The 24,471-nt window shown below is 38.2% G+C and overlaps 1 protein-coding gene across 15 annotated transcripts; it reads right to left on the minus strand.

The window, feature by feature from the left end:
- Positions 1-5,171: 5,171 nt before the first annotated feature.
- On the minus strand, positions 5,172-17,942 carry LOC139979923 (uncharacterized). Of its 15 annotated transcripts, none has more exons than XR_011797397.1 (6): positions 17,713-17,910; positions 15,132-15,232; positions 14,730-14,885; positions 11,639-11,853; positions 6,895-6,973; positions 5,172-5,716 (listed from the first exon to the last, which is right to left on the minus strand). XR_011797397.1 is itself a non-coding variant. In XM_071991164.1 (5 exons), the coding sequence occupies exons 3-5, from the start codon at positions 14,853-14,855 to the stop codon at positions 5,544-5,546; spliced, it is 378 nt and encodes a 125-aa protein (XP_071847265.1). In that variant the 5' UTR covers positions 14,856-14,885; positions 15,132-15,232; positions 17,924-17,942; the 3' UTR covers positions 5,172-5,543. The 15 variants fall into 15 exon arrangements, 8 of the variants coding, with proteins under 8 accessions (XP_071847265.1, XP_071847260.1, XP_071847257.1 ...); XR_011797396.1 differs by having other exon boundaries at positions 14,704-14,885; positions 17,713-17,908; XR_011797398.1 differs by lacking the exon at positions 11,639-11,853 and having other exon boundaries at positions 14,704-14,885; positions 17,713-17,913.
- Between the last annotated feature and the right edge of the window lie 6,529 nt (positions 17,943-24,471).

The raw sequence follows: 24,471 nt of genomic DNA on the forward strand, positions 1-24,471 counted from the left end.
AAATCGATCCAAAATCGATTTCGCCCAAATGACGTAACAGGGGGTAACCTATGCTCAGGAGTCCAAATTTGCAACTCCCAGGTCTATATCTGCTTCCGTTCGGGAGATACGTGGTCCCAAAGGAATCTGCCTAACCCTCCAAAAGATTTTATTGATAAGATCCAAAGTATTATTTTTGATTTATTTCGAACGGGAAAACTGATAAAGTAAGGAGACTTACTATGTTTAACCCCATTGAAAAGGGGGGGGGGGAGGGGGGGGGGTTAAAAATAATATATGTTCACAGCTTTGTTGGTGCTCTCAAAACCTCTTGGGTCAAGCGTTATTGTAATAATGCCAACACGGAGTATTGGAAGCTCTTTTTTTCATTCCTCTCTGTCGCCGTCCGGTAAAGAGTTGCTTTTTATTTGTAATTTTCATGACCAGGATATTTCCTGTATTTAAAAATACCTTCATTGGACAAATTTGTATGGTTTTGAGTAAGCTTAGCTACCTTTAAGAAACCTTCGGAAGACTTGGGTGAGCAAATCCCCAATAATTTTATTAGAATTGATAATACCAAATTGTTTATGACAAAAAGCTTTTACGACGCTGGTTTACTGTTTGTTAGGGTTATGTTTTTGCCAGATGGGAAGGAATTGTCCAAATAATGCTTTTCTGACAAAAGTCTTTTACATTGTTAAGCTATTGTATGCTTTATAGAAGACTTCCTTTCACATTGTATATTTGCACGTGAAAAAAACAAAATAAATCAAATCAAATAACTAATAATTATTTCTAAACAGTTACAGTTACAGTGGTTAGTGCTATGTACTTAGAAAGTAAGACAAACTGTCTAGAATTCAACTCCCAGAGGATGTATTGATTTGGTATTTCTTTTCCTCATTTTGCAGTTAAAATATTAGAAAAGCCTATCATTTCTCAATTAACAGTTACTGTTGCGCAGTTGTTATGTTGTATAATTTTGCATATTTATTATTGTTTTGTACAAAGAAATTGTCAATAAACTGAAAAAATTGAGACATACTCCTTGTCTTGAGTTCAAACACCAGAGGATGCATTTGATTTTCTATTTATTTGCCTCCTAATGTTGTGAAGATTAAATATTAGAAACGAATATTAATTCTCAACAGTTCTAGTGGCGCAGTTGGTAGTGCTCTGGACTGGAGAGACACAGACAAACTCCATGTCTCCAGTTCGATCCCCAGACAGAGCATTTTGATTTTCTGTTCTTTTCCTTCTTCCATTCTGGACTTTGAAGTTTAAATATTAGACACGAGCACTAATCCTCAACAGTTCTAGTGGCGCAGTTGGTAGTGCTCTGGACTGGAGAGACACAGACAAACTCCATGTCTCCGGTTCGATCCCCAGACAGAGCATTTTGATTTTCTGTTCTTTTCCTTCCATTCTGAAGTTTAAATATTAGACACGAGCACTAATTCTCAACAGTTCTAGTGGCGCAGTTGGTAGTGCTCTGGACTGGAGAGAGACAGACAAACTCTATGTCTCCGGTTCAAACCCCAGACAGAGCATTTTATATTTTTGCTCTTTTACTGATTCCATTCTGGACTTTGAAGTTTAAATATTAGAAACGAGCACTAATTCTCAACAGATCTAGTGGCGCAGTTGGAAGTGCTCTGGACTGGAGAGAGACAGACAAACTCTATGTCTCCGGTTCGAACCCCAGACAGAGCATTTTATATTTTTGCTCTTTTACTGATTTCATTCTGGACTTTGAAGTTTAAATATTAGAAACGAGCATTAATTCTCAACAGATCTAGTGGCGCAGTTGGAAGTGCTCTGGACTGGAGAGACAGACAAACTCCATGTCTTCGGTTCGAACCCAAGACAGAGCATTTTATATTTTTGCTCTTTTACTGATTCCATTCTGGACTTTGAAGTTTAAATATTAGAAACGAGCATTAATTCTCAACAGTTCTATTGGCGCAGTTGGTAGTGCTCTGGACTGGAGAGACAGACAAACTCCATGTCTCCGGTTCGAAACCCAGACAGAGCATTTTGAATTTTCTTCTCTTTTCCTTCTTCCACTCTGGACTTTGAAGTTTAAATATTAGAAACGAGCATTAATTCTCAACAGTTCTAGTGGCGCAGTTGGCAGTGCTCTGGACTGGAGAGACAGACAAACTCCATGTCTCCGGTTCGAAACCCAGACAGAGCATTTTGAATTTTCTTCTCTTTTCCTTCTTCCATTCTGGACTTTGAAGTTTAAATATTAGAAACGAGCATTAATTCTCAACAGTTCTAGTGGCGCAGTTGGTAGTGCTCTGGACTGGAGAGACAGGCAAACTCCATGTCTCCGGTTCGAAACCCAGACAGAGCATTTTGAATTTTCTTCTCTTTTCCTTCTTCCACTCTGGACTTTGAAGTTTAAATATTAGAAACGAGCATTAATTCTCAACAGTTCTAGTGGCGCAGTTGGCAGTGCTCTGGACTGGAGAGACAGACAAACTCCATGTCTCCGGTTCGAAACCCAGACAGAGCATTTTGAATTTTCTTCTCTTTTCCTTCTTCCATTCTGGACTTTGAAGTTTAAATATTAGAATAGAGCACTAATTCTCAACAGTTCTAGTGGCGCAGTTGGTAGTGCTCTGGACTGGAGAGAGACAGACAAACTCTATGTCTCCGGTTCGAACCCCAGACAGAGCATTTTATATTTTTGCTCTTTTACTGATTCCATTCTGGGCTTTGAAGTTTAAATATTAGAAACGAGCATTAATTCTCAACAGATCTAGTGGCGCAGTTGGTAGTGCTCTGGACTGGAGAGACAGACAAACTCCATGTCTCCGGTTCGAACCCCAGACAGAGCATTTTATATTTTTGCTCTTTTACTGATTCCATTCTGGACTTTGAAGTTTAAATATTAGAAACGAGCATTAATTCTCAACAGTTCTAGTGGCGCAGTTGGTAGTGCTCTGGACTGGAGAGACAGACAAACTCCATGTCACCGGTTCGAACCCCAGACAGAGCATTTTATATTTTTGCTCTTTTACTGATTCCATTCTGGACTTTGAAGTTTAAATATTAGAAACGAGCATTAATTCTCAACAGTTCTAGTGGCGCAGTTGGTAGTGCTCTTGACTGGAGAGACAGACAAACTCCATGTCTCCGGTTCGAAACCCAGACAGAGCATTTTGAATTTTCTTCTTTTTTCCTTCTTCCATTCTGGACTTTGAAGTTTAAATATTAGAAACGAGCATTAATTCTCAACAGTTCTAGTGGCGCAGTTGGTAGTGCTCTGGACTGGAGAGACACAGACAAACTCCATGTCTCCGGTTCGATTCCCAGACAGAGCCTTTTACTTTTCTACCCTCTGGAGGGAGTGGAAGTATAAATATAAGAAACGAAGTTTCTCCAGAGGGAACCGAAATGGTGTAATTGGTTATTCCATCATTCAGTAAGCGATTGGTTTGGATTGCATCGGTTCAAGTCCCAGGTGAGTATTCGCAAAAGGAGTTCTGACAAGTGGATAAGGTGAACCCGAAGGCGGGCGGTCCCCCTCCTCCTGACAGGTGGACAAGGTGAGTATCAAAGGGGAGACAGGGTGAAGGTGAGGACAAGGTGAGGTCGCCGCCCCCTCCCCCTGACAAGGTAAAGGCGCGGACAAGTGGAGTTCGCCACCACCCCTCCCCCTGACAAGGTTCACGCGCGGACAAGTGGAGTTTGCCGCCACCCCTCCCCCTGACTAGCTAATCGGGGGGAGGAGTAGTGGAGAAAATGTTTTATAAAAACGACTAAGTCCAAACAGCAGGATCTTTAAATATTTGTAAAGCTTCTGAAACCAGAGGCCCACCTAATAGTCTAGTGGTAAAGACTTTTGCTTTTGCATCTCAAGGTCCCTGGCTCAAACTCAACCTCTGCTTTTCCTTTTACAATACTCAAGTAAAAGGAAGAAAAAAAAAAGGTGATACTTGGAAATAACTTCTTTATTTTTTAATGACAAATCAGTTCATAGACAGGATATACCTTCATCCCTCCCACCAATGTTAATACCCTTCAACTACCTGTCCAGAAACAGGTTATCCCTCATCAGATTATTATGCAAATACCATTCAAAACTTGCAATACATATTTCATAAACATTCTTAGTGATACCTGCATCTACTATTGAGATGGTTGGGTGACAACAGACAGTTCTATAATGTTTCTATTATTTATAATATTAGCCTGGAGGGCAGTTATTTAATGATACTAAGTAGTCACATGTACATATGGGATAAGCCCTATGGCCTTTTTACTTCACACCAGGTGGCTATCCAATTCACACCAGTACATTCTTTTTGGCCTTTTTTTTTTTTAAACATTTGGAAGACCATTTTCAAATGAGGGGAAAGGGAATGGATTTCTCCTAGATAAAAATAAAAACCCCATCTTACTTTAGCCAGACAGGGCTTGAATCCATAGGTTTGCTTGACAACAAGGAGGTGGCCTTCCATGGCTGCTTGAGTTTACAAAACCATGGCACCCCTGCTACCATCAATATCATTTTCTTTAACTTTCATTTATTAACTTAACCTGATTTTGAATTAGTTTTAGATAACTCTTAAGTTTTACATTTTTGCCCTCCAGTTTGAAAAAGGAAACAATACTACCATAGCACAAACAACATAAATGTGGAAAGGTTGCTCCCTTTCATTGCAGTCTTAATCGCCCCCCCACCCCCCGCTCCGACTACCACACCCCTAATTATATACACGAAGAGTGCATTATTGAAATTTTCTTTAAATATAGCCTTATCAGTAAACCTGTGCTACTGCAAACTGAAAATTCAATTCAAAGATTCTCCCTCTTCACTTTCAACACTTTCATTTCTCCTTCTCTATCCTTTGCCTCACCACCCCTCCCCACCCCCTGTCCTTCCAACTACCATCCATAACTCCTGCCAATATCAAATTCAGTCACCTTAACATCCCCATAAAGTGTCAGTTGGTCAAGCAACACAATGTTTGTAGACCAAGAAATCAACAACCGACACCCATTTTAAAAACTTAATTTAAAGCCCCATCAAATAAAGATGCTGTTTTTTCTTCTTTTTCTCTAAACAAGATAAACACACAAACACCAAATCCAAAATGTATAAAATTTCAATTCCCATTTTGGATATTCTTCAATTTTTTTTGGCTAAGCCACGTTAAAAAAGTGAGTGTTATTCGTTTTGGCCTTCCCCCATCTTTGTGTTTCCATTGCAACAAGGTGTAGTTTTCTATACTGAAAAAACAAAACAAATGAAATCAAATTAAACTTAAATAAAAGATGATGACAGCACATGCAGGAGAAGAGTGCGAGCCCTCCCAAATACTACCGGCTTATGTATACAAAAGACCTTTTTTCTGAAATCCTTTTTCCGACATCGTGGCAAATCGAGAGTTACTTTTCACCCCCGCTCCACCATCCACGCAGGAACCCATCCAGACACCCCTGCGGGGCCGATTTATTCTGTTCCAGTTTCTCGTTCAAGGAGGGTAACTCTATATGGTTCAGAGCTATGTCAAAGAAGAGCGGTTTGCACGGTGACAGCTTAAAGTTCAGTGGAAATGTAGTGAAGTTGGGCTTGGCGGCCAGGTTCGGCTGGTTGGCGTTGTACCGGTCAAGCCGTCCGGCTGGTTGGCGTTGTACCGGTCAAGCCGTTCTGCCAGCAGTCCATTGTCCTCTAGACCGAGTTGCGCCATTCCTTTGCTGATGGAAGGTTCATTGGAATCTGAAAATGAACGCAGAGAGGTTCTCGGATAACCATGGCCTCTTTCTTTTTTAAGTATTCTTGAGGGTATTTTCTATGGGTCAGGATAATCTGGAGGGTGGGGGAAGTCAATTCAATAAACTGTGAGAAACGTCATTGAATTAGGAACCACCTAAGGCCTTTTCTCATCATTGTCGTAAGCTTGTCACCTTGAGCTACGTGACAGTTCATAAGTAGGGGGGGTATATTCAAGTGGAATTTGAGATTCGAATCCCTGAATAGAGAAAGTTTACAAAAACTTGTTAATTTGCAGTCATTTTTTGTTATTGCTGTCACAAACAGAAATGGATACCCACTTTCTATTATTTGTAGATGACAGAGACTGGTTCAATCGCAGTCTACAAGGCCAGATAAACTCTTTTTATTTTGGCTTTCAATTTCTTTATTCTGACAAATTTCGATAGTACAAAAAAAAACGGCATTTTTGATCAGGCTTTTGATACTTCCTTGTGATCCCTGGACATCATACATTCAGCAACAAGCAAAAATAACTGTTGTCTGTCCTGTCCACCACAATAATCCTATTGTAATATTTTCAGACCCTAATTGCTAGGACTCCCCCCCCCAATCCCCCAAAAAAGGGGTGATAAAGGGCGGTGCTGCTTCCAACCGAATGATTCTTTTCACTCATTGTTTAACCAAAGAGATAAATTTGGGAAAGAAAACAACAGATTATAAATATAAAGGCCATTTTTCTCTGAATCATTGTCTATGCTCTGATGGAATACATTTGTTCCAGTAGCAGGGTTCAATTCCCAGGTTCCAAATGGACATGGCAGTTTAATCTGCATTTTCCTGACGATCAGACCCAAAAGGGAACATCGATATGTCTCTCCACCGTTATCCCAAAGAAGAAACCTTTCAAAAACTCAAGGGTACTAAAGGGATTTCTTCCTTTTAAATTAACCAGGGTCCTACACTAAATTAACAGGGTAGTAGCATGATGGTCTGTCTGATTCCCCCTCCCCCCACCAAATTTCTTTTCTTCATGTTTTGGTATTCATCCTTTCATATATAGTCCATCTTGCCTTTAGAAAAACAATAATCCTTAATCTTCATCCAAAGCAGCAAAAAGTTTCTTTCCAAACACAGTAAATTGATTATTATTATTATTATATTATATTATTATAAGTACATACCTAGAATGAAGGCCACCTGAGCAGAGTACTTCAAGTCGTTGATATCTTGCGCAAGAGTGTCCAATTCCTCTACCTCCACCTATCGATTAAATGAAACCAAAATCTAATCATGATGTCTTCCACATTAAGATTTTTAAGGGAGTGTCACTACCTGACAAGCCCTATAGGGTTTTCTAGTACACTTCCTTTCACAAGTTTTGTTTCTTATCTCCTTCTAGGTCATACGTCATACTTACGTTAAGATAGAACAAAAATAAATAAATGAAATGAAATAAATGAATTAGTTACCTTTTTTTTTAATTCGAGTAAAAGTTTGTTTTTGTCGTTGTTTATATCGAATCAAAAGAAGTTTAACCCCTGGTCGACCTGGCGAAAGGTCCTACAGGGATAATAAGTTTGTTTTTAAAGAATAGACATTTTTTTCTTTTTCTTGGAAAAGTTGTCTATGTTCAGTCAGGGAATTGCTGGTAAATGAAGTCTTATATATTTACATTGGACAGGATAGCCATAATCATACCCGAGGTCGGAGTCGAAGAGCCAATGAGGGAGGGATTTCTAAAGGAGAGGAATTTCTAAGTACTGAGGATTGTGGAGATGGAGTGGTTTCTATTGTTTGGGTAGGGAGTGGTTGTGGTTTCTATTGTTTGGTAAGGGAGTGGTAACTTTATGTTTTAATCAATCGGTCATTGTTGGAGTTGTTTGTTTTGTTCTGTATATATAGTATACTTGGAGTCGGGGCCTAGACCCATTTAGGAAAGGATTTTTTTAATGGAATGAGACTTTAAGTAGTAACAATTGTGAATACAGAAAGGGTTTGGTTTTTGAGTAGTGAGCTGTTGCGACTTTGTATTTCAGGGGGAGGTCTTCAATCAAAGGGTCGTTCTCGAGGTGTTTTTGTATAACTTGGTGTTGAATTCTTCAAGTCGGGTGAAAGTAGATTTTGTGTTTCCTGCACGGAGAACGTACAAAGTAGCAATATAGGTAGGGATTTTGAGTGCGAGTCGATAAGCTGTGGTGTGGATTCTGTTTAAAATTTGTTTATTGGGATTAGAGATGGTAAGCAGGGAGATGCTCCCGTAACTGAGAATCGGTTTTACTTTGGATTTATAGATTTGGATAATGGTTTTTCGGAGGGAAGTTATATTTGTGTGAGAGGATTTGAATGGATTTAAGTTGGGACCAGCAGCGTCCTGCAGTTCTGTTACAATGTAGATTAAACGATAATTTGCTATCGAAATTAAGTGGTACCGAGGAAGGTTGCATTAGGAGTAGCAGTGATTGAGGTGTTGAAAGATTAATTTTGGAAATATGGTGTTGGTATTTTGAGTTTATTATGGAGAAATTGGCAAAGTTAGATTTTGAGGGATTTATTTTTGTTCTCCACATCGAGCACCAATTTGCGAGATGTGTAATTGCTTTTTTAATATTTAGTTCTGTCATATAGATATTTTTACTGGTGCTCCAAATGGCTATGTCGTCAGTGTACTGACTATAGTTGCATTTAGATAGGGGCGGGGTGTTCAAATCATTAACAAATAGGGTGTAGGGGAGGGGGCTGAGAACAGTGCCCTGTGGAGTACCTGCACGAAGTGGAATAGGTTTTGATTGTTGGTTTTTGTAGCATATTTTTGCATTGCGCTCACATAGGAAAAAGGAAAGAAGTCTGGTGTTATTGGCGGGGAGATTAAAGTTAAGTAGTTAAATTCTAATGCCAATGTGCCAAGTTTTGTCGAACGCCTTTTCGGAAGAGGGCAGTGGTATCATGTTTTTTTATGAAGCCGATGCGACTTTCTTCGGAAAGGCGAAAAGTTGGTTTATTGTAGATTTGTGTTCACGGAATTAGCCTGATTGATACGGGCAAAGTGATTATTTTGCTCTAGGTGGGTTCTGGTGCAGCTTTCTATAATTCTTTTGAAAATCTTACCTAAGGCTGGCAGGAGACTAATTGGTCGATAGTTTTGAATTTTGGTGTGTCTTTACTTAGTTTCGGTATTAAAATCATTTTAGCGGATTTCCACAGGGTTTGGAAATAAGGAGTTTGTTTAATAATGGGAAAATATGAGAATTAATGAATATCGGAGGCCGACGGAGGGGAATCATTAAGCATTAGGTCATTTATGTTGTCAAGACCAGGGGAGGAGGCATTTTTGCATACTTAGTGGCACTATACCAATTGTTTATATCTATTTCTTTGAGTAGAGGGATGTTTGTGTTGAGACATCCTTAGAAGTCGGGGATAAAACTGGTTGCATTACAGATAATTGTACGGTCTATTTTGTGTTGGAATCTGTTATCGTATGGAGGGCCATCTAAGATATTGAATATAGTTTTCAAGTACGATTCAATAAGCTTTATTTGGTCTTAAGTTTTTGTGATCAGGTTACCTACTTTATCTCTAAGGCATTGGTCTGTATTACGTGTGTTTTGGTTTTAGTCATTAATGATTGAATCGCATTTGTTTTGGACTCGGTTTTGGTTGACCGCCGATATTTGTCTATTTATTTGTTTTTTAAGTTGGTTACTTTGGGTTTTTAGAGTTGGATCAGGGGAGATCATATAGGTTTTATGTAGGCGACGTCTAAGTTAATTAGTGTAAGAATATTCCTATTTAGTTTTCGGTTTCTGGTTTGTTTTTAAGCGGCAGTGTTTTTTGAAGGTATTGAAAATATGTTGGGCAATGCTGTCACAATATATGCCGATGTAATTTAGCTTGTTGTTGTGGTAATTGTGGATAGTGTTTTTTGTTACGAGTTCCTTTTTAAATGATGTCCAGTCTGTTTTATTGTAATTATACGTTAATTCGTTATTTTGGATGCGACTGAGGTTTATGTCTAGCTCAAAAAGGAGTGGAAAATGATCACTGATTAGGTCATCTTCTAGGATTTGAATCGAATGAGTTTTAGTTGCAAGGTGGTTTGAGGTTATGGCGTAGTCAAGTAGTTCAGTATTATTGTTTATTGGGTTTATCCTAGTTTTGGTATTTTGGTTAATTATTGTTAAGTTGTGTTTTATAACATATTTCTAAAAGGGATATGCCATGTTCAGATATTTTGGTGCTACCAAAAATGATGTGGTGGGCATTTAGATCTCCTAGTAGTATTGTATTTTTATTAGAACTTTTTTTTTTATTGTGGATATGGGCTCATTTGGGGACTATAAAAGCCAATATTGTGGAGAGGTTTATTGCCTCTTTCCAGTACAATTTCATTTTTTGTTTGGGTTGGGTTTGGGAGGAGGGTGGCTTTGAGGTTGTTTTTTTCAGCAATAAGTACTCCTCCCATTGTGTGAGAGATATCGTGTCTGAAAGTTTGGTAACCAGGGATGCTAAGGTGGGAATTTGTGTTTAGTTTCGTTTAACGAAATGATATCCGGGGAGTGGTTGGTGAATATACTAAGTAGGAGGCTTAATTTTGGAAGGATACTGTTGATGTTTAGGTGGAGGAACTTGACCAAAGGAAGAGTGTGCCTGTCATGTAGGTGATTGAGGAGGGCTAAATATTGAAGGTTGGTGGAGATGTTCTATAATTACAGTTTTGGGGATATTTAAGTTTAGGTGTTTTAGTGTTAACACGGTGGCATAACTGGCAAGGTCGTCGGATTTAATATTAATGTCGGCTTTTTGGAAGGTGTATTGTACTAATTCAATTACAAAGGTTGCGATATTAAGTTTTTCTTCAGTGGCGATTTTATTTCTTATTTCAATTTTATGGGTAGATTTGGTTACATTCGCGTAGGTTCTTTGTTCTTGTTGTTTGTTATTAGCTTCAGTTTTAGCTTCTTTAAATTTTGGGCATCCTTTGTTAAGGGCGACATGAGTCCCTGAGCAATTGGCACATTTTGTGTTTTCTTTTGGTTCGGGACAGTCTTCAACTCTGTGGTTTTTGCCACATCTGAGACATCTGGTTTGATTTTTGCAAGTATGGTGGGTGTGTCCAAAAAGTTGACATTTGAAACATTGAGTGATTTGGGGGGGGGGGGTCTTGGCATTCTTCTGTTTGTGTTTATAGTATCCTAAGTAGAAACCTTGTTTGATTAGGGATTGTTGAGGTTCTTGTTCTTCAAACGTTATTTTTACTTTCCAAGTTGGATTTTTTTAAGGCATGATTAATGAGTCTTTAAGTTGTATTGGGGGTGTATTCTTGGTCTTGTTCTTGTTCTTGTTCAATATCTTTGATTTGAATTTCAGGGTTTATGCCACAGGGTACTACGGAGAAGTTTCTTTGTCTTACCTTTTGGGGGATTCTTGATTTGGGGTTGCCTAGTTTAGTCCATGGGTTCAGGAGGATATTTGCAGATTTAGGGTCATAGGGGTGATTAGGATGTTGTTACTACGAAGACGGTTTATATTTGAGATCATGGCATCTGCTTTTTCTTCATTGATTAGTTTAGCAAGTGTTATTGGGTTTTTTGATAGTTCTGGTAAGATTCCTGATACAATGATTGTTTAAGTGGAATTTTTGGTGGTTGGTTTGAAGTTAGGAGATGGGTTTAATTTCAGCGGAGTTTGGACTTAGTCTTTTTCTGCTATTTTTGTACAGGGATCCAGTCATTATTGTCTGTGCCAAAATCCTGTGTGCCAAAATTGTCTGTGTACCAAAATTGTCTGTGCCAAAAAAGAGGTTTAGGTTTTCGACTAGGGGGGCGGTTATAGGTGGATAAGGGGTTGTCATATTGGCAAAACAGCCCCTCCCTACAGGTTTTAAATGGCTTCTATACAATGAAATTGATCATAGACTTCACTTACCAGAAAGAATTAGTCTCCAGCCTAAGACGGCAGACGGAAAGAATAGGAACTCCTTTTGAAGAGACACACTATGAATCGAAAGTGTACTCGGTAGCGTTGTGTTGGTATCCAAGGACGCGTACGTTTTGTAAATGGCGGGTAAGTAATAGAGTGAAGGGTGATGGGGTGGCGCTATGTCAAAAAGCTAACTGTTGACCAACATAATCCTCAGATCCCTAATGAAAGGAGAGGAATGCAAAAGAAATTAGCCAATTTTCTTCAAAGTACATCTCGTACATTTAGCAAAAAACATTAAACACTAATAAGCAACTAATTCCAACAAAGTTTAGACTGTGATTGAAACTTTACTGGTGGAAACATAAGTAAATATATACTACATTTTTAGGAACCTTTCTTTCCTATGACTAACCTTGACTGTATATTGCAACTTTCCAGCTTAGCTGGTGTTTTTCCATCAAATCAGCTCATCTTTGAGTTTTCTGATCTTGACAACAATCAACTGTCTTTTTAATTTACCGCAACCAGTGGCGTAACCAGGATTTTTTCAGTTGGGGGGCACTGGGGGGCTTGAACATTTCCTAGGGGGCTTGACAAGTTTCTTGTTACTATCTAAGCGGAGCGCCACCATGAGTTGGCGCGCAGCGTACCAAAATTTTTTAGCTAAATATTCCTCTCCTAGATCGTTGGAAATGACACTTCCCAGGCCTTCAAGGTGCCTTAAAGTTTTCTCAACATCCTTTATTTTGAGATCCCATGTTTTGATATGGTCATCAAATAGTTAAGTAAAATAGAAAAAAAAAAATCTGGTAAGACTTTACTTTGAAATATCATGACATATCTTTTGTAAGTTTGACACCGGCATTGACATTTTTCGACAAATCTGCAAATTGCGCGTGGAAAATAAAGAAAGATTGACTGGGGCTTTCAGCCAAGTAACATACTGAAATGACCGAACTATATGTAAAACAGACATCAAAGATTGCGTCTGAAATATTATTAGGGTGATAGACTGATTGGCCGGCAGTGGCGGAGCTAGGGATATTGGTCAGGGGGGCGAGAATGGCCTGTAGGGGCGCTTTCGACACTATCTAAGCAGAGCGCCACCACAGGTTGGCGCGGAGCGGACAGAATTTTTTGAGTAAAGATATTCCTAGATCGCCGGAAATGACCCTTTCCGGGCCTTGCTAATTTGCAGATAAACGAAGAATAAATATGTGTGACAATTCGGAAGTTTATATGGGTGTTGATAGTAAGTACATGCGTTTCATCGCAATCCCTGTGGTATCTTTGTGAGTGCTCATGTTTTCGAAAAAAAAAAGATCGAAAACCCTGTACAGTTCTTGGAAAGAGTTTTGTACAACAGAATTAAGTGCCGATAAATTAAATACCGCCGTACGTTAGAGCATTTTGTCAGTAAACTACACGAACAAAATGTGACAAATGTCGATAGGTAGATGAGAGTGCAATATAAAAAAGTCAATAATCGCGAATAAGTAAAAAGTGCTAAAAAGCTGAAAAGGGCGCCAGCAGTCCATTTGAGTCCGTCGGGGGGGGGGGGCATCCGATCCCCTGACTGTTTGGACGCTCCGCCACTGTTGGCTGGTAGTTCTCAGTGATAGTGTTGTCTCCTTTCTTGAAAATTTGTATTTTTAGAGGTTTTAAGAGCATTAGGGTACGTCCCAGAAGTGAAAACCCGATTGAAAATTTAACAGGGTAACGAGGCTATGACGCGAGCAATGATGTGAGAAACATGTGTATGATGTCAGCCTTTTTTACCTTTTAACATCTTCTTTGGCATTCCAGTACTTGGAAACCATCTTTCTATAAGGGTATAGTATTGCTCACTAGCTTGTTTGATCAGTTAATGCGCACTGGTTACAAGATACTGATTGGCTGTTTGTATTAGTATTTATTTGTATGTTAAGGATTATGGATATTTTAAAAAATAGTGACCAAGGCAAAGTTTGCCCGAACAGTCGAACACACAGATTCAGTAGTAAACATTATGTGTGTTGTAGTCTTGTAGAGCAGGAATTTATATTATTCGACGGTCGTTAACATGCGTTTTCAGTACAGTGAGACTACTGTAGACTTCTCGGCCTATGCGCTACGTCACATCTGGTTTTTCAGCAACTATAGCCTACTGCTGGTCCGTGGTCGAAGGGTCGTTCATGAGTGGTCATCATGGAGATTCGAGACCATTCAGACCAATGATAAATTTTTCGCACATGCAATTTTTTTTTTCGACACCCAAAATCCCAGTGGGGGGTGAGAAGCTTTCATTGGGGGCTGTTGCCCCCCCACGCCCCCCCCTAGCTACGCCACTGACCACAACCCAGACCACACTAATTGGCAACTCTTTCCAACAGTCTAAGGCAACAAACATCAATTTAAGACAACGAAATTACTAACTACAAAATGATTCCAACAACTAAGGCACCAGGTCTCATTAATTTAGCACAAAACAGACCACACTAGTTAGCAACTCATATCAATAAACTAAGGCAAAACTTATAAATTTAAAACAAACACACCACACTAATTACCAACAAATTATCACAGCACTCCTCTTCAATTAAGCACAAACAGATCACACTAATTAGCTACTCATTCCACCAAACTAAGGCACAATGTCTCTTTAATTTATCACAAAACAGACCACACCAAATACCGACTTGTTCCAACATGCTAAGGCACCGTGTCTCGTACACTTAGCACAAAAACTTACCACACCAAATACCGACTGGTTCCAACAGTCTAAGGCACTGTGTCTCGTACATTTAGCACAAAAACTGACGACACCAAATACCGACTGGTTCCAACAGGCTAAGGCACCATGTCTCGTACATTAAGCACACCAAATACCGACTGGTCCCAACAGGCTAAGGCACAGTGTCTCCTACATTTAGCACAAAAATAGACCACACCGAATACTGACTGGTTCCAACAGGCTAAGGCACCGTGTCTCCTACATTAAGCACTGATCTTGGCAACAATCAACTGTTGAGAGGATAAGACTGATGTTAATGATTCTGGCTCACACTGATGTTTCCCTTGAATCTTACTTTTTCTCCAATTTCTGTTAAATCACCTCGAGATAACACTTCCAGTACTCTCTGTAGAGGACAGGCTTGAAGGATCTTCTCGTATTTGGTGGAGTTAATGATCTTTCGACCACTTGTTCTAAACCTGATCCAGCTTCATTACAGACATCCATGACTCACAATTTTCCTGACATTTTCTTCATCTGTAAGAGATAAGAAGATTTCATATATTGGAAAGCAGATACTGTAGACATTGCAACTAGACTCATTTTGATCCACTCCCTCCCTTCCTCCCCTTCCTCCCTCCCCCTGACTACCTAAACAACCCTGACTGCTGCCTCATTGATATAACTAAACTCGAATGTACATCATTGTGGTTTAACAGCAGAAATAAACGAAACAAATACCAGAGCTTAAATATTTCTGTGTTACTATAGTAAACTGCATACCCAAACGGAAGCATTACAGAATCTTCAATGTCTCAAGACCTCCAGCAGGATGGTAGTCAGTTCATGGAGTCTTCTTGTGAATCAGTGTGGCCAATGCAATGCTGTAAAGACAAATATAAAAACAATATGTATATATACCTATTGTGGGAAATAAATTTTAGTAGTTTGTTTAGTAGATCATCTTCCAGATCATCATAAGATCATCTTCCAGTTTGCGTATGCAGATACCTTTCCGATGAATGTTTACAAAGATGAATAAACTGTACCTCTTTTTGTTACTAAGTGCCTGTTTATTTTTAATACTTGCAATATATGACTTATTAATGAACCTTACTAGACATTGCTATCAAACCTACGTATGGAGTACTTCACAAAATGCTAAAACTTCATTTGATGTACATTGTTCACTATAATAGTCAAGCCAATAGTAAGGAATGAATTGAACACAGTTTTGAGAACATTTCATCAGCCAAACAATTTTTGAGAGCATGTACTAGTTTAAACAAACTTAGCAAGCACATTCATGAAGAACTGGAAAATTGAAAAATTTCTGAAATAAACATCATTCTTGAAACAAGAAACTTGACAAGTGAAATAAGGACCGACACTTAAGCTACAACATGTACACTTAGCAAAGATGAAAACTGGCTTTTCGGCCTTACACAAGTACCAACAACATATTGGTATATTCATGGTAAACCCTCATGTGCTTCCATGACTTCTAGCACCTGCGTAATAATATTCTATATCACTGAACAAGGACAGAGATACTATATATTGTTCTTATCTCTCAATACTCTTAATATGTGTTTACCATGAGTTGTGTTCCTCACAACTTAATCAATGTTTTCAAATTAAAAGCCAAATTAAAGACAATTACTCAACAATGAGAGGTCGACTTAACAAAGTTTGAATTCGGTTTAGTAATAATCAAAGTTTCAGTGAAACAGTTCTACCGACTATATAATCATGCCTATAGGCATCAAAAGAAATACTATGATCTGATAAAGATATGCCAAGAGTTGGACCAATACAGTTAAGCCTAGCTTCAGGTCAAAATTATGCTAGTTGATCAAATTAATACATGTATATCAATTTAGTTGCCTACGCTAGGTAACATCAGCTTGCATAGAGTTTTCTCCATACTTGAACCATTACCAACATCAATTAGACCACAGAGCTAGGCCTAATTGCTTGAGAATTTCATTTTACAAAGTACCGTTGCTTGTATAACAAGCCTAGGATAAGCTAGTTCATCTTGATCTATATCTAGCCTCCACTTTGGTAGGCCAACCTAGGTTTTCCCATTTTCATTTGGTGGTAGGCCTAGCCTGGGGCCATTTGTTCCCTCCCCTAACAACGTTATTTTCCTCCCACTAAAAAGTTGAGTAACTTACTTTCCCTACATCATAGGGGAGTCAAGTACGTTTTCATGGGAAATTAACATTTAACTAAAGTTAACTAAAGGTTTTTCATGGGAGGCATATTGGCTAGACTATGTGGAAAGAATAGATGTTATAAGTGGAATAACTGTAGGGAAAGATTTAAGGGAGAAAGGTAACGTTAAGGGTGAAAAATAACATGGTTAAGGAAACTAACATACTATTTTTATTGGAGGAGACTGTTGTTCTGTAGGCTTTGACGGCATATTTTCTTTGTAGAGTATGCTAAAGAAAGTTGTGATAGTATGAAGGAAATAGAAAATGTGACCAGGTACCTTACTGTACTTGTGTAACTGTTCAGTGATTGAAAGATGAAAAGTGTTTGTGAATAGGCCCATTTGTTTGTATGCTAACATGGGGTAATTAACATGCGTGGAATCCATAGTGGTTATGGGATGTATGGCATTCATTGTGGGAATGAAATAACATAGAAACTTTAGCATATATAGTATAGGTATATGCCTTCCTTGGTTCCTCCCCTAAAATTGTTGTTTTCCCACTTACCAGTTTCTTCAATAACTACAAGTGTCTCTTTGAAATATGTTCCTTTCTTTCACCAAACTCTCCTAAATCACAAGATACATTTACTACGTACAGTTGCTTCACTACCTAAATGAATTCTTTCCACAGCCAAGCCGTCTTTCTTTCCTCCCCTGAAAAACGTTTGCTTCAACCCTATAAAAATAATAAATATCTAACAGGAGCCGGCCTGTCATAATGGAAGCAATGAGAGAGCTTTCATCCTAAGCTTATTTGTCCGGTTGCGAGTTAGTTTCTTGAGAATGTGTTACTGCATGTTAAGTGCTAGATGGCATAGCCTAGGCTATGGTAGGCTACTCTGGTAGGAATTTAAAGACAATTAATTAAGTTAGGCCTACCCTAACTGTACTAGCCTTATCCAGAAAGTAATTAGGCCCAACCAGCTAGGTCTAGTATTTTGTCGGAAGATATAAAGTGACTTACTTTACTTACGTAAATTGTCTAGTGAATATCATATTAGGCCTAGGTTAGCATTCCAACTTACTATAGACGGCAGTGCCTACGTGCGCTAGCCTATCGTTAGGCCTAAGCGATTCTATTATATGATAGGCTAGCATAACTTCTCACGCTCGCTGACTCAAACAATGTGAAGTACTAACTTGCTCCACAAAACTAAGGAACAACCTTCGCCATTCACATTCTTTGGCAGTAACTACCCGTACAGAATAGGCTACAAATTACAATTACGTATGAATTGTTAGCCAACGGCTGCCAGGAAGCGAACTGCTCGTGCAACCTTTCGTGAGCTTTATATACAGATCATAATTCGCGCTCCTTAGCTTAAACTTTGACCGGTATGAAGTTAGATACTTATTCCCCGTTCCTCGTTCGATATTCGCGAATGAGTAACTGCTACCTATTCAGTTACGTATTCGACAATGGTATCGACGACGTAACACCTCTGGCAAGACAAAAGTTTTCTTACAAGATGTTCAACATTTGGTCGTGGAAAGAGGTTTATCTATGGGTCATATGAACTCTAATGACTATGTAGAAGGATACTATAATGCATCTTGCCCGGTCCAAAGAGTTCTTGACCAAGTAAAATGACCACTACTTTATCAGTTCTTAAATTAATGTACCGGGACCTGAAATAAAAACATTTGGGCCCTAATCAAAACCAGCACGCCTTGGACCACCCAACCAATGGGTCATAGGAACTCTAAAGAACTCTAAAGACTTGGACTGGGGTACGACGCATTATGGTACTCTTCTACATTATCCTTAGAGTTCATGTTAACCAGGGGCGTATCCAGGATTTTCTAACACGGAGGCGCGAATTACTATCTAAGCGGAGCGCCACCATCGGTTGGCGTGCAGCGTACAAGAAAATTTCTGGTTTTGATACCACCCAGATCACCGGAAACTGCACTTCTCGGGCTTGAAATGACCAACCAGATGTACACTTTTTGCCTGAGAATTTGAGAACTAAGTATTTCCTAATAGTTGTGTTCCCCCCATCCATAACCTTTTTGAAGATTGTCAACCCGGCACACATCATGTTCGACTTCATCGCATCTCCTGTGGGTCATTGCTTTTGTAGGTGATTCTACGTCGCGGCCCACAATACCCGTCAGCTCCACTTTACAATGTTTTAAGCCCATTATTTGTTCAGAATTTGAAAATTCACATTTCTCGTGAATAAACTCACTTCAAAACATACCGAAAATGTTGTACACTATAGAAAAACTTCCTTCAACCCCCAACAGACCGGTCAAAATTGCACGAGTAGAAGGAAGTTGGTCAGAAATTTTCGCAGAATGTTGGTCAGAAATTTTCGAAAATTCACTGAGACACAGTTAATTTATTGGTGTACAAATATTAAAACCTCTTATAACGGCTATTATAAAACTTGGTTGAAGGAAATGAAAAAATAGCAGATATTCCAGAAACCGAACACTAAACACATAGGCGTAGGAGGTGGGGGCAGCCCCTTATTCGCCATTACTAATGTAAAAGAGAGTTTTGACATAATTGGACCTCCATGCTTTTTCTACATCTACATAAGACATTTCGTTGTTTACATTAGCATCCCGCGGTATACTGCGCAATTTCAACGGACCGTATGGTACACGATGGCATGCGATGTAATAACAAAAGCTTGCTTATATGATATTAACATGCTGAACGCGCGCGAAAATTTTTGGATATTTTTTTTCAGGCAAGTCGGACAGTTTTGAGGCTTTTCATCTTGGAACACCATTTTCATGCTCACTGATATGATGTGATATCTGCTGTTTGCTTTACAAATTCGAACAGGCGCGTAGCGAGGAATTTGCCAAGGGAGGGGCGAAGCCTGTAGGCAAATTATCTAAGCGTAGCGCCACCATAGGTTGGCGCGAAGCGTACAAGAAAATTTTGGCCGAAAATGTCTCCCAGATCGCTAGAAATGACACTTCCCAGGCCTTGTAAGTTGCACAGATCTAAGCACTTTCTATTTTGAAATTACTAGCGATATCATAGCCCTCTTCCCAAAATGCGTCATGTTCCCCGACGACACGGTCGAGTTCGAGACCAGCCACAGTTGGTTTCATAGCACAATTCTACAATTGTTTAAGCCGTATATACACACACACGCGTTATGATAGACCATATATAGTATATATATATAGATCATGAGTGAGAGAGGAAAATGGAAACGTCCAAAAATGGAGTTGTCGATGCATACAGGGGTAGGTGAGTCACACGCCCCTTACGAAATCATTGATCCGTCACTGGCTAACCTGTGTATATAATAGGGATCAGCGCTGTAATGATGTCACTGTTCCTCTTTCTCTTCCTGGTGTCTTGGCGTTTTACTTTTACTCCCTCCTTTTCTCCTTTTTCTCTTTTTTTTCTTTTTCTTTTCCCTTCCTTCCTCTCCTCCTCCTCCTTTTTTTTCCTCTCTTTTTTCTTTTTTTCTTCTCTTTTTTTTTTTCTCCTCCTTTTCTTACCCGGGGGGCGCGCGCCCCCAACGCCCCCCTGGATACGCGCTTGATATATATATATATATATATATATATATATATATATATAGGGCCTATATATATAGGGCCTATATATATAGGGCCTATATATATAGGGCCTATATATATAGGGCCTATATATATATGAAAGTTTTTTCACTGTTCTTGATTTTCCAACTCATTACGATTTTCATTTATATATATATATATATATATATATATATATATATATATATATATATATATATATATATATATATATATATATATATATATATATATATATATATATATATATATATATGCGATGAATAAGTTCATGCTTCCCCTAAAATAATAAAAAGGAAGTCGAATTAACCTATTTTACCTGTTACATACATGTAATAGGTAGGTGATTAAGCAAAATGGTTGCTTTAAATTATACTACTGACGAAACACCGCTCTGCATGGAATCTAATCACCACGAACTACCATGGCAACGACAACGTTTTAACTGCGGTGTTTCAATAACTATTATGTTAACAAGAGACTTATCGGCGAGTGATGATTGCACTCAATCAAACTATTATTGACGTGAACAAATTAAAGACTATCCATGCAGATGTTAACAATTGAAAATTAAGACGTTAAAGGAATGACGAAGTCTAAGATTTAATACTTTATATAACATAAAACAAGCCTTAGTTATAGTAAAACGAAACACTGTATTATTTTGAGAGGTTGTTTCGTTGTTGAGATTTGATATCTTTGAATTTCTTTATTTTATTCGTATAGGTGTTTTTCTTTCTTTTATATGATGTAACTAAAACCAACCTATGGTAAATTGAAAACCTTGTTTAAGTTTGTAGAAGCAACTTGATGAAACAACATCAACATTAAGGGACTTCATGTGACACAATTGCATGATTTCCAAGGTTATATAATCATTTCAGTTTTAAGCAGAACAAAGCAGTTGTTCGTGTAGTCTATGTATATGGCATCACAGTTGATTGCATGATGCATCTTATCGAAAGAAAGTGATTTTAAACTACATTGTTGTCTTTGTAAGTTTCAGATTTCGTTATCCCTTTAAGAACGCATGCATGTGTCTGATATGTGACAGTTTCTATGAAAGTGTACTATACATGCATGTATTTATGTAAATATGTATGAGTGTATGTGTGTATATATGTATGCATGTGGTGAAGTGAACACGATATGATTCTACACGTCGGTCATTAATAACTATATATATAGTCTCCAACAATGAAGTGACTTCGATATATGAACAACTAGACACGCAAACCAAGGGCGTAGGAACCGGGGGGGGGGGGGGCGGGGGGGGGGGGGGGGCGCCAGCCCCCCAGTGAAAAATATGGGGGGCGGAAGTGTCATTCCGCCCCCCCCCCGCTCCGCAAGTCAGAAAACCCCATTTTCATTTCCAAATGAGAAAAAAATCTCATTTGGAGCACCAAATTGCATTTAAGGCCAGGTGAAAATGCAAAATTCTTTACAAAATGGAGTGGGAGTTGAAGTGTGCTATATTGCACCAAATTGCATCTGAGGCCACCTGGAAATGCAAAAAAATTCCAAAGGGGAGGGGGACACCCCCTCCCCTTAAACCCCTCCCCCAGGCCGGCCATCAGTCTTCAGCCCCCCACTCAAAAGTACCTTCCTACGCCACTGACGCAAACTAAATAAAAAAAACAACATCACAAACAACAAGGATATATGCATTATTACCGTATCCTCTCAGGTTTACATTTACTATTGCATATAAACAATTTACAAGATTGAAATAGATAATCGATTACATTCCAATTTCAAACCGGCGCTATATTATAACTGTCCGGTAAGAATATGGTATTCTTATCAATATTTAATGAAAGACATGCCAAATGGATTACGAGTCATGATGCTTATATGCTAGTGAAATATTGTAATATAAAAATACATGATGGAAAAATGCGTGATAATAATGTAAAAGCACACTTATAAGGAAAATTGTTCACGATAAAAGGACGGATTATGTATATATGTAAATATGTTGATACTTTGATAGTGGATATATCCGCGCCACATATATAGTTTCTCCGTATGTTACCGGTAATCAATTTATTGCACCTTACTTTTGATTGGTGCACCTGTTGAATCCTACGTTTGTTCAACTTGTATGGAAAGTACTAGTAACACAGAGATGAATCTGGACGATATCAATACAACATATTATCTTTTCAAGGACGTGCACGCAACAGGAAGGACTAACATAACTAAAAACTGATTTGAAGATTTGAACCGAAGGATGTCCAACGACATTTTATGCATAATGAGTTTACATTGTGATCGCGCATATTTATATGATCATCGTATAGTTTTACATTGTTATTGTGTATAATCATCATGTAGTTTACATTGTTATTGTGTGTTATCATCGTATAGTTTTACATTGTTATTGTGTATAATCATCATGTAGTTTACATTGTTATTGTGTGTTATCATCGTATAGTTTTACATTGTTATTGTGTATAATCATCATGTAGTTTACATTGTTATTGTGTGTTATCATCGTATAGTTTTACATTGTTATTGTGTGTTATCATCGTATAGTTTTACATTGTTATTGTGTATAATCATCATGTAGTTTACATTGTTATTGTGTGTTATCATCGTGTAGTTTACATTGTTATTGTGTATTATCATCGTGCAGTTTTACATTGTTATTGTGTATTATCATCATCATATTCATATCAAGAATTAACTAAACCGTCCCTAACTATAACCTTGCACATAAAATTCCTGAACTCCTCTATATGTCTCTTCATCACAGGTCATCTCTGTCCAAGTTTCTTTGCAGTTGTCCGAGCAGTTTTTTTTTCAATTGTGGACAGAGAGATTGATTGAAATGAAACTTTTTCTCATAAACAGCTGCAATCACATTCCTGATGTGCATCGCCCAAGCCAGAGATATGCTTCTACTAATGCAAAACTGTACAACTTAGCAGCCACTCTCAATTTTTCACCTCCTCCAGGTATTTTGGTATGATTGTACCAATCTACGAATGGAATGAAACAATTAAAGTATCAAATGGTGTGTTAACGAACTAGGATGAAAAAGAGGATTAATCGTTTTTTTCAGTCTACTAGTTTGTACCAAATAGTTTTGAAAACCTTTTTTTATCAGTTCCGGTTGTAGAAAAGGAATAATTTGCATAAGCCTGTCTTTTGGCAAGTGCAGTAAAAGGCTGTGTTTGCAGCCAATATAGGATCACGATTCTTCACGGTGGTTTTCCTCTGATCTTTTCCGACGAACAAGAAATTTCATAATAGGCGAATGTCAAATGTGTAAAAGTGCAGTACACGATAGTCGCTTGGAGCAAAATGAGTCAATAGTGTCTGTTATGAAAGGTCAGCAGGGGGCAAGTCAGGATGGAAGAGTTGTTGTTAAACTTTCTCCTTGACCACACATGAGGAGGGTCTCATGGTATTGGGAGATTCACACTTATTTCTTTTCTCAGAGACCTGTGTTGTTTTTCATTATAGACATCATTCTGTTTTCAGCTTTGTAGTAGGCAACACCGCATCCGCCTTACATACCGTATACAGTTTCATTAGCTAACGTTTTTGACCTGGCTCAATTATAATCTGTAAGTTTTTCTCTTTGTCTTATTTGTTAGGTTAATTATTGTACAACCTTGCTTACCATGCACATGTCAGTTAAGATTGTTAATTAGACATAATTAATCTATTTGTTTTCCAATTAAGAAGTATTTACCTCGATTGCAGGTTTGCACATATTTTGTTGTTTATTAAATATGGGCGATGCCATAACTATATATATTTACTTGTGACTTGAATAAGTTAATATTCATTTAGTTACACTTGGGTTTTAATTACCTTAACCCCTGTTCTGCTATGTTTATGCTCACATATTCATGTTCCTATCAGAGTTGCGTATTACTTACGTTACATAATTGCCGTTCGTTGAGATGGATTGTTGTTACTAATTAATCATAATAGTTTTTGCTCATTTGATACTCTATTTGTTCCTTAGTAAACTTCATTAATTATTCTTCTTAAGACAAGTTAAGATAATTAATTTAACTCCAGAGTTATTCGACTCTCATCACATTATAGTTATTCAGTGTAGAATATTGTACTGTGGTGAGCTTCATTTAGACTATGGCAAGTTCGAAGTTCACCGTTATAATCTTTCATTTAAAACATTCATAGTGTTGTATTTAGCATCATTATTATTCAAGTTTATCATATCCTTTTATTTCAGTTTTACCGCGATAACATGAGTGAGGAATCTCAATACAGTTTACAGAAACGTACTCCTGTCTTTTTCTCGTCATTTCGCTGGTTAGCTAGCTGTCTAGTGTCGCATATCTAGACGCGTCTGCGAGGGCAGCAAAGTCTCCCTTTTTGAATGTT

The sequence above is a fragment of the Apostichopus japonicus genome, chromosome 14, assembly GCF_037975245.1.
Source record: "Apostichopus japonicus isolate 1M-3 chromosome 14, ASM3797524v1, whole genome shotgun sequence".
NCBI classification, from domain to species: Eukaryota; Metazoa; Echinodermata; class Holothuroidea; order Aspidochirotida; family Stichopodidae; genus Apostichopus; species Apostichopus japonicus.

Bases quoted from the DNA above. Each gene is read 5' to 3' on its own strand.
- LOC139979923 (XM_071991164.1), bottom strand. From the start codon at position 14,855: ATGGATGTCTGTAATGAAGCTGGATCAGGTTTAGAACAAGTGGTCGAA. The intron at 6,974-14,729 runs GTGATTTAACAG...TTTAATCGATAG, and splicing joins ACTGGAAGTGTTATCTCGAG to GTGGAGGTAGAGGAATTGGA. The intron at 5,717-6,894 runs GTATGTACTTAT...GTTCATTTTCAG, and splicing joins TCAGGTGGCCTTCATTCTAG to ATTCCAATGAACCTTCCATC.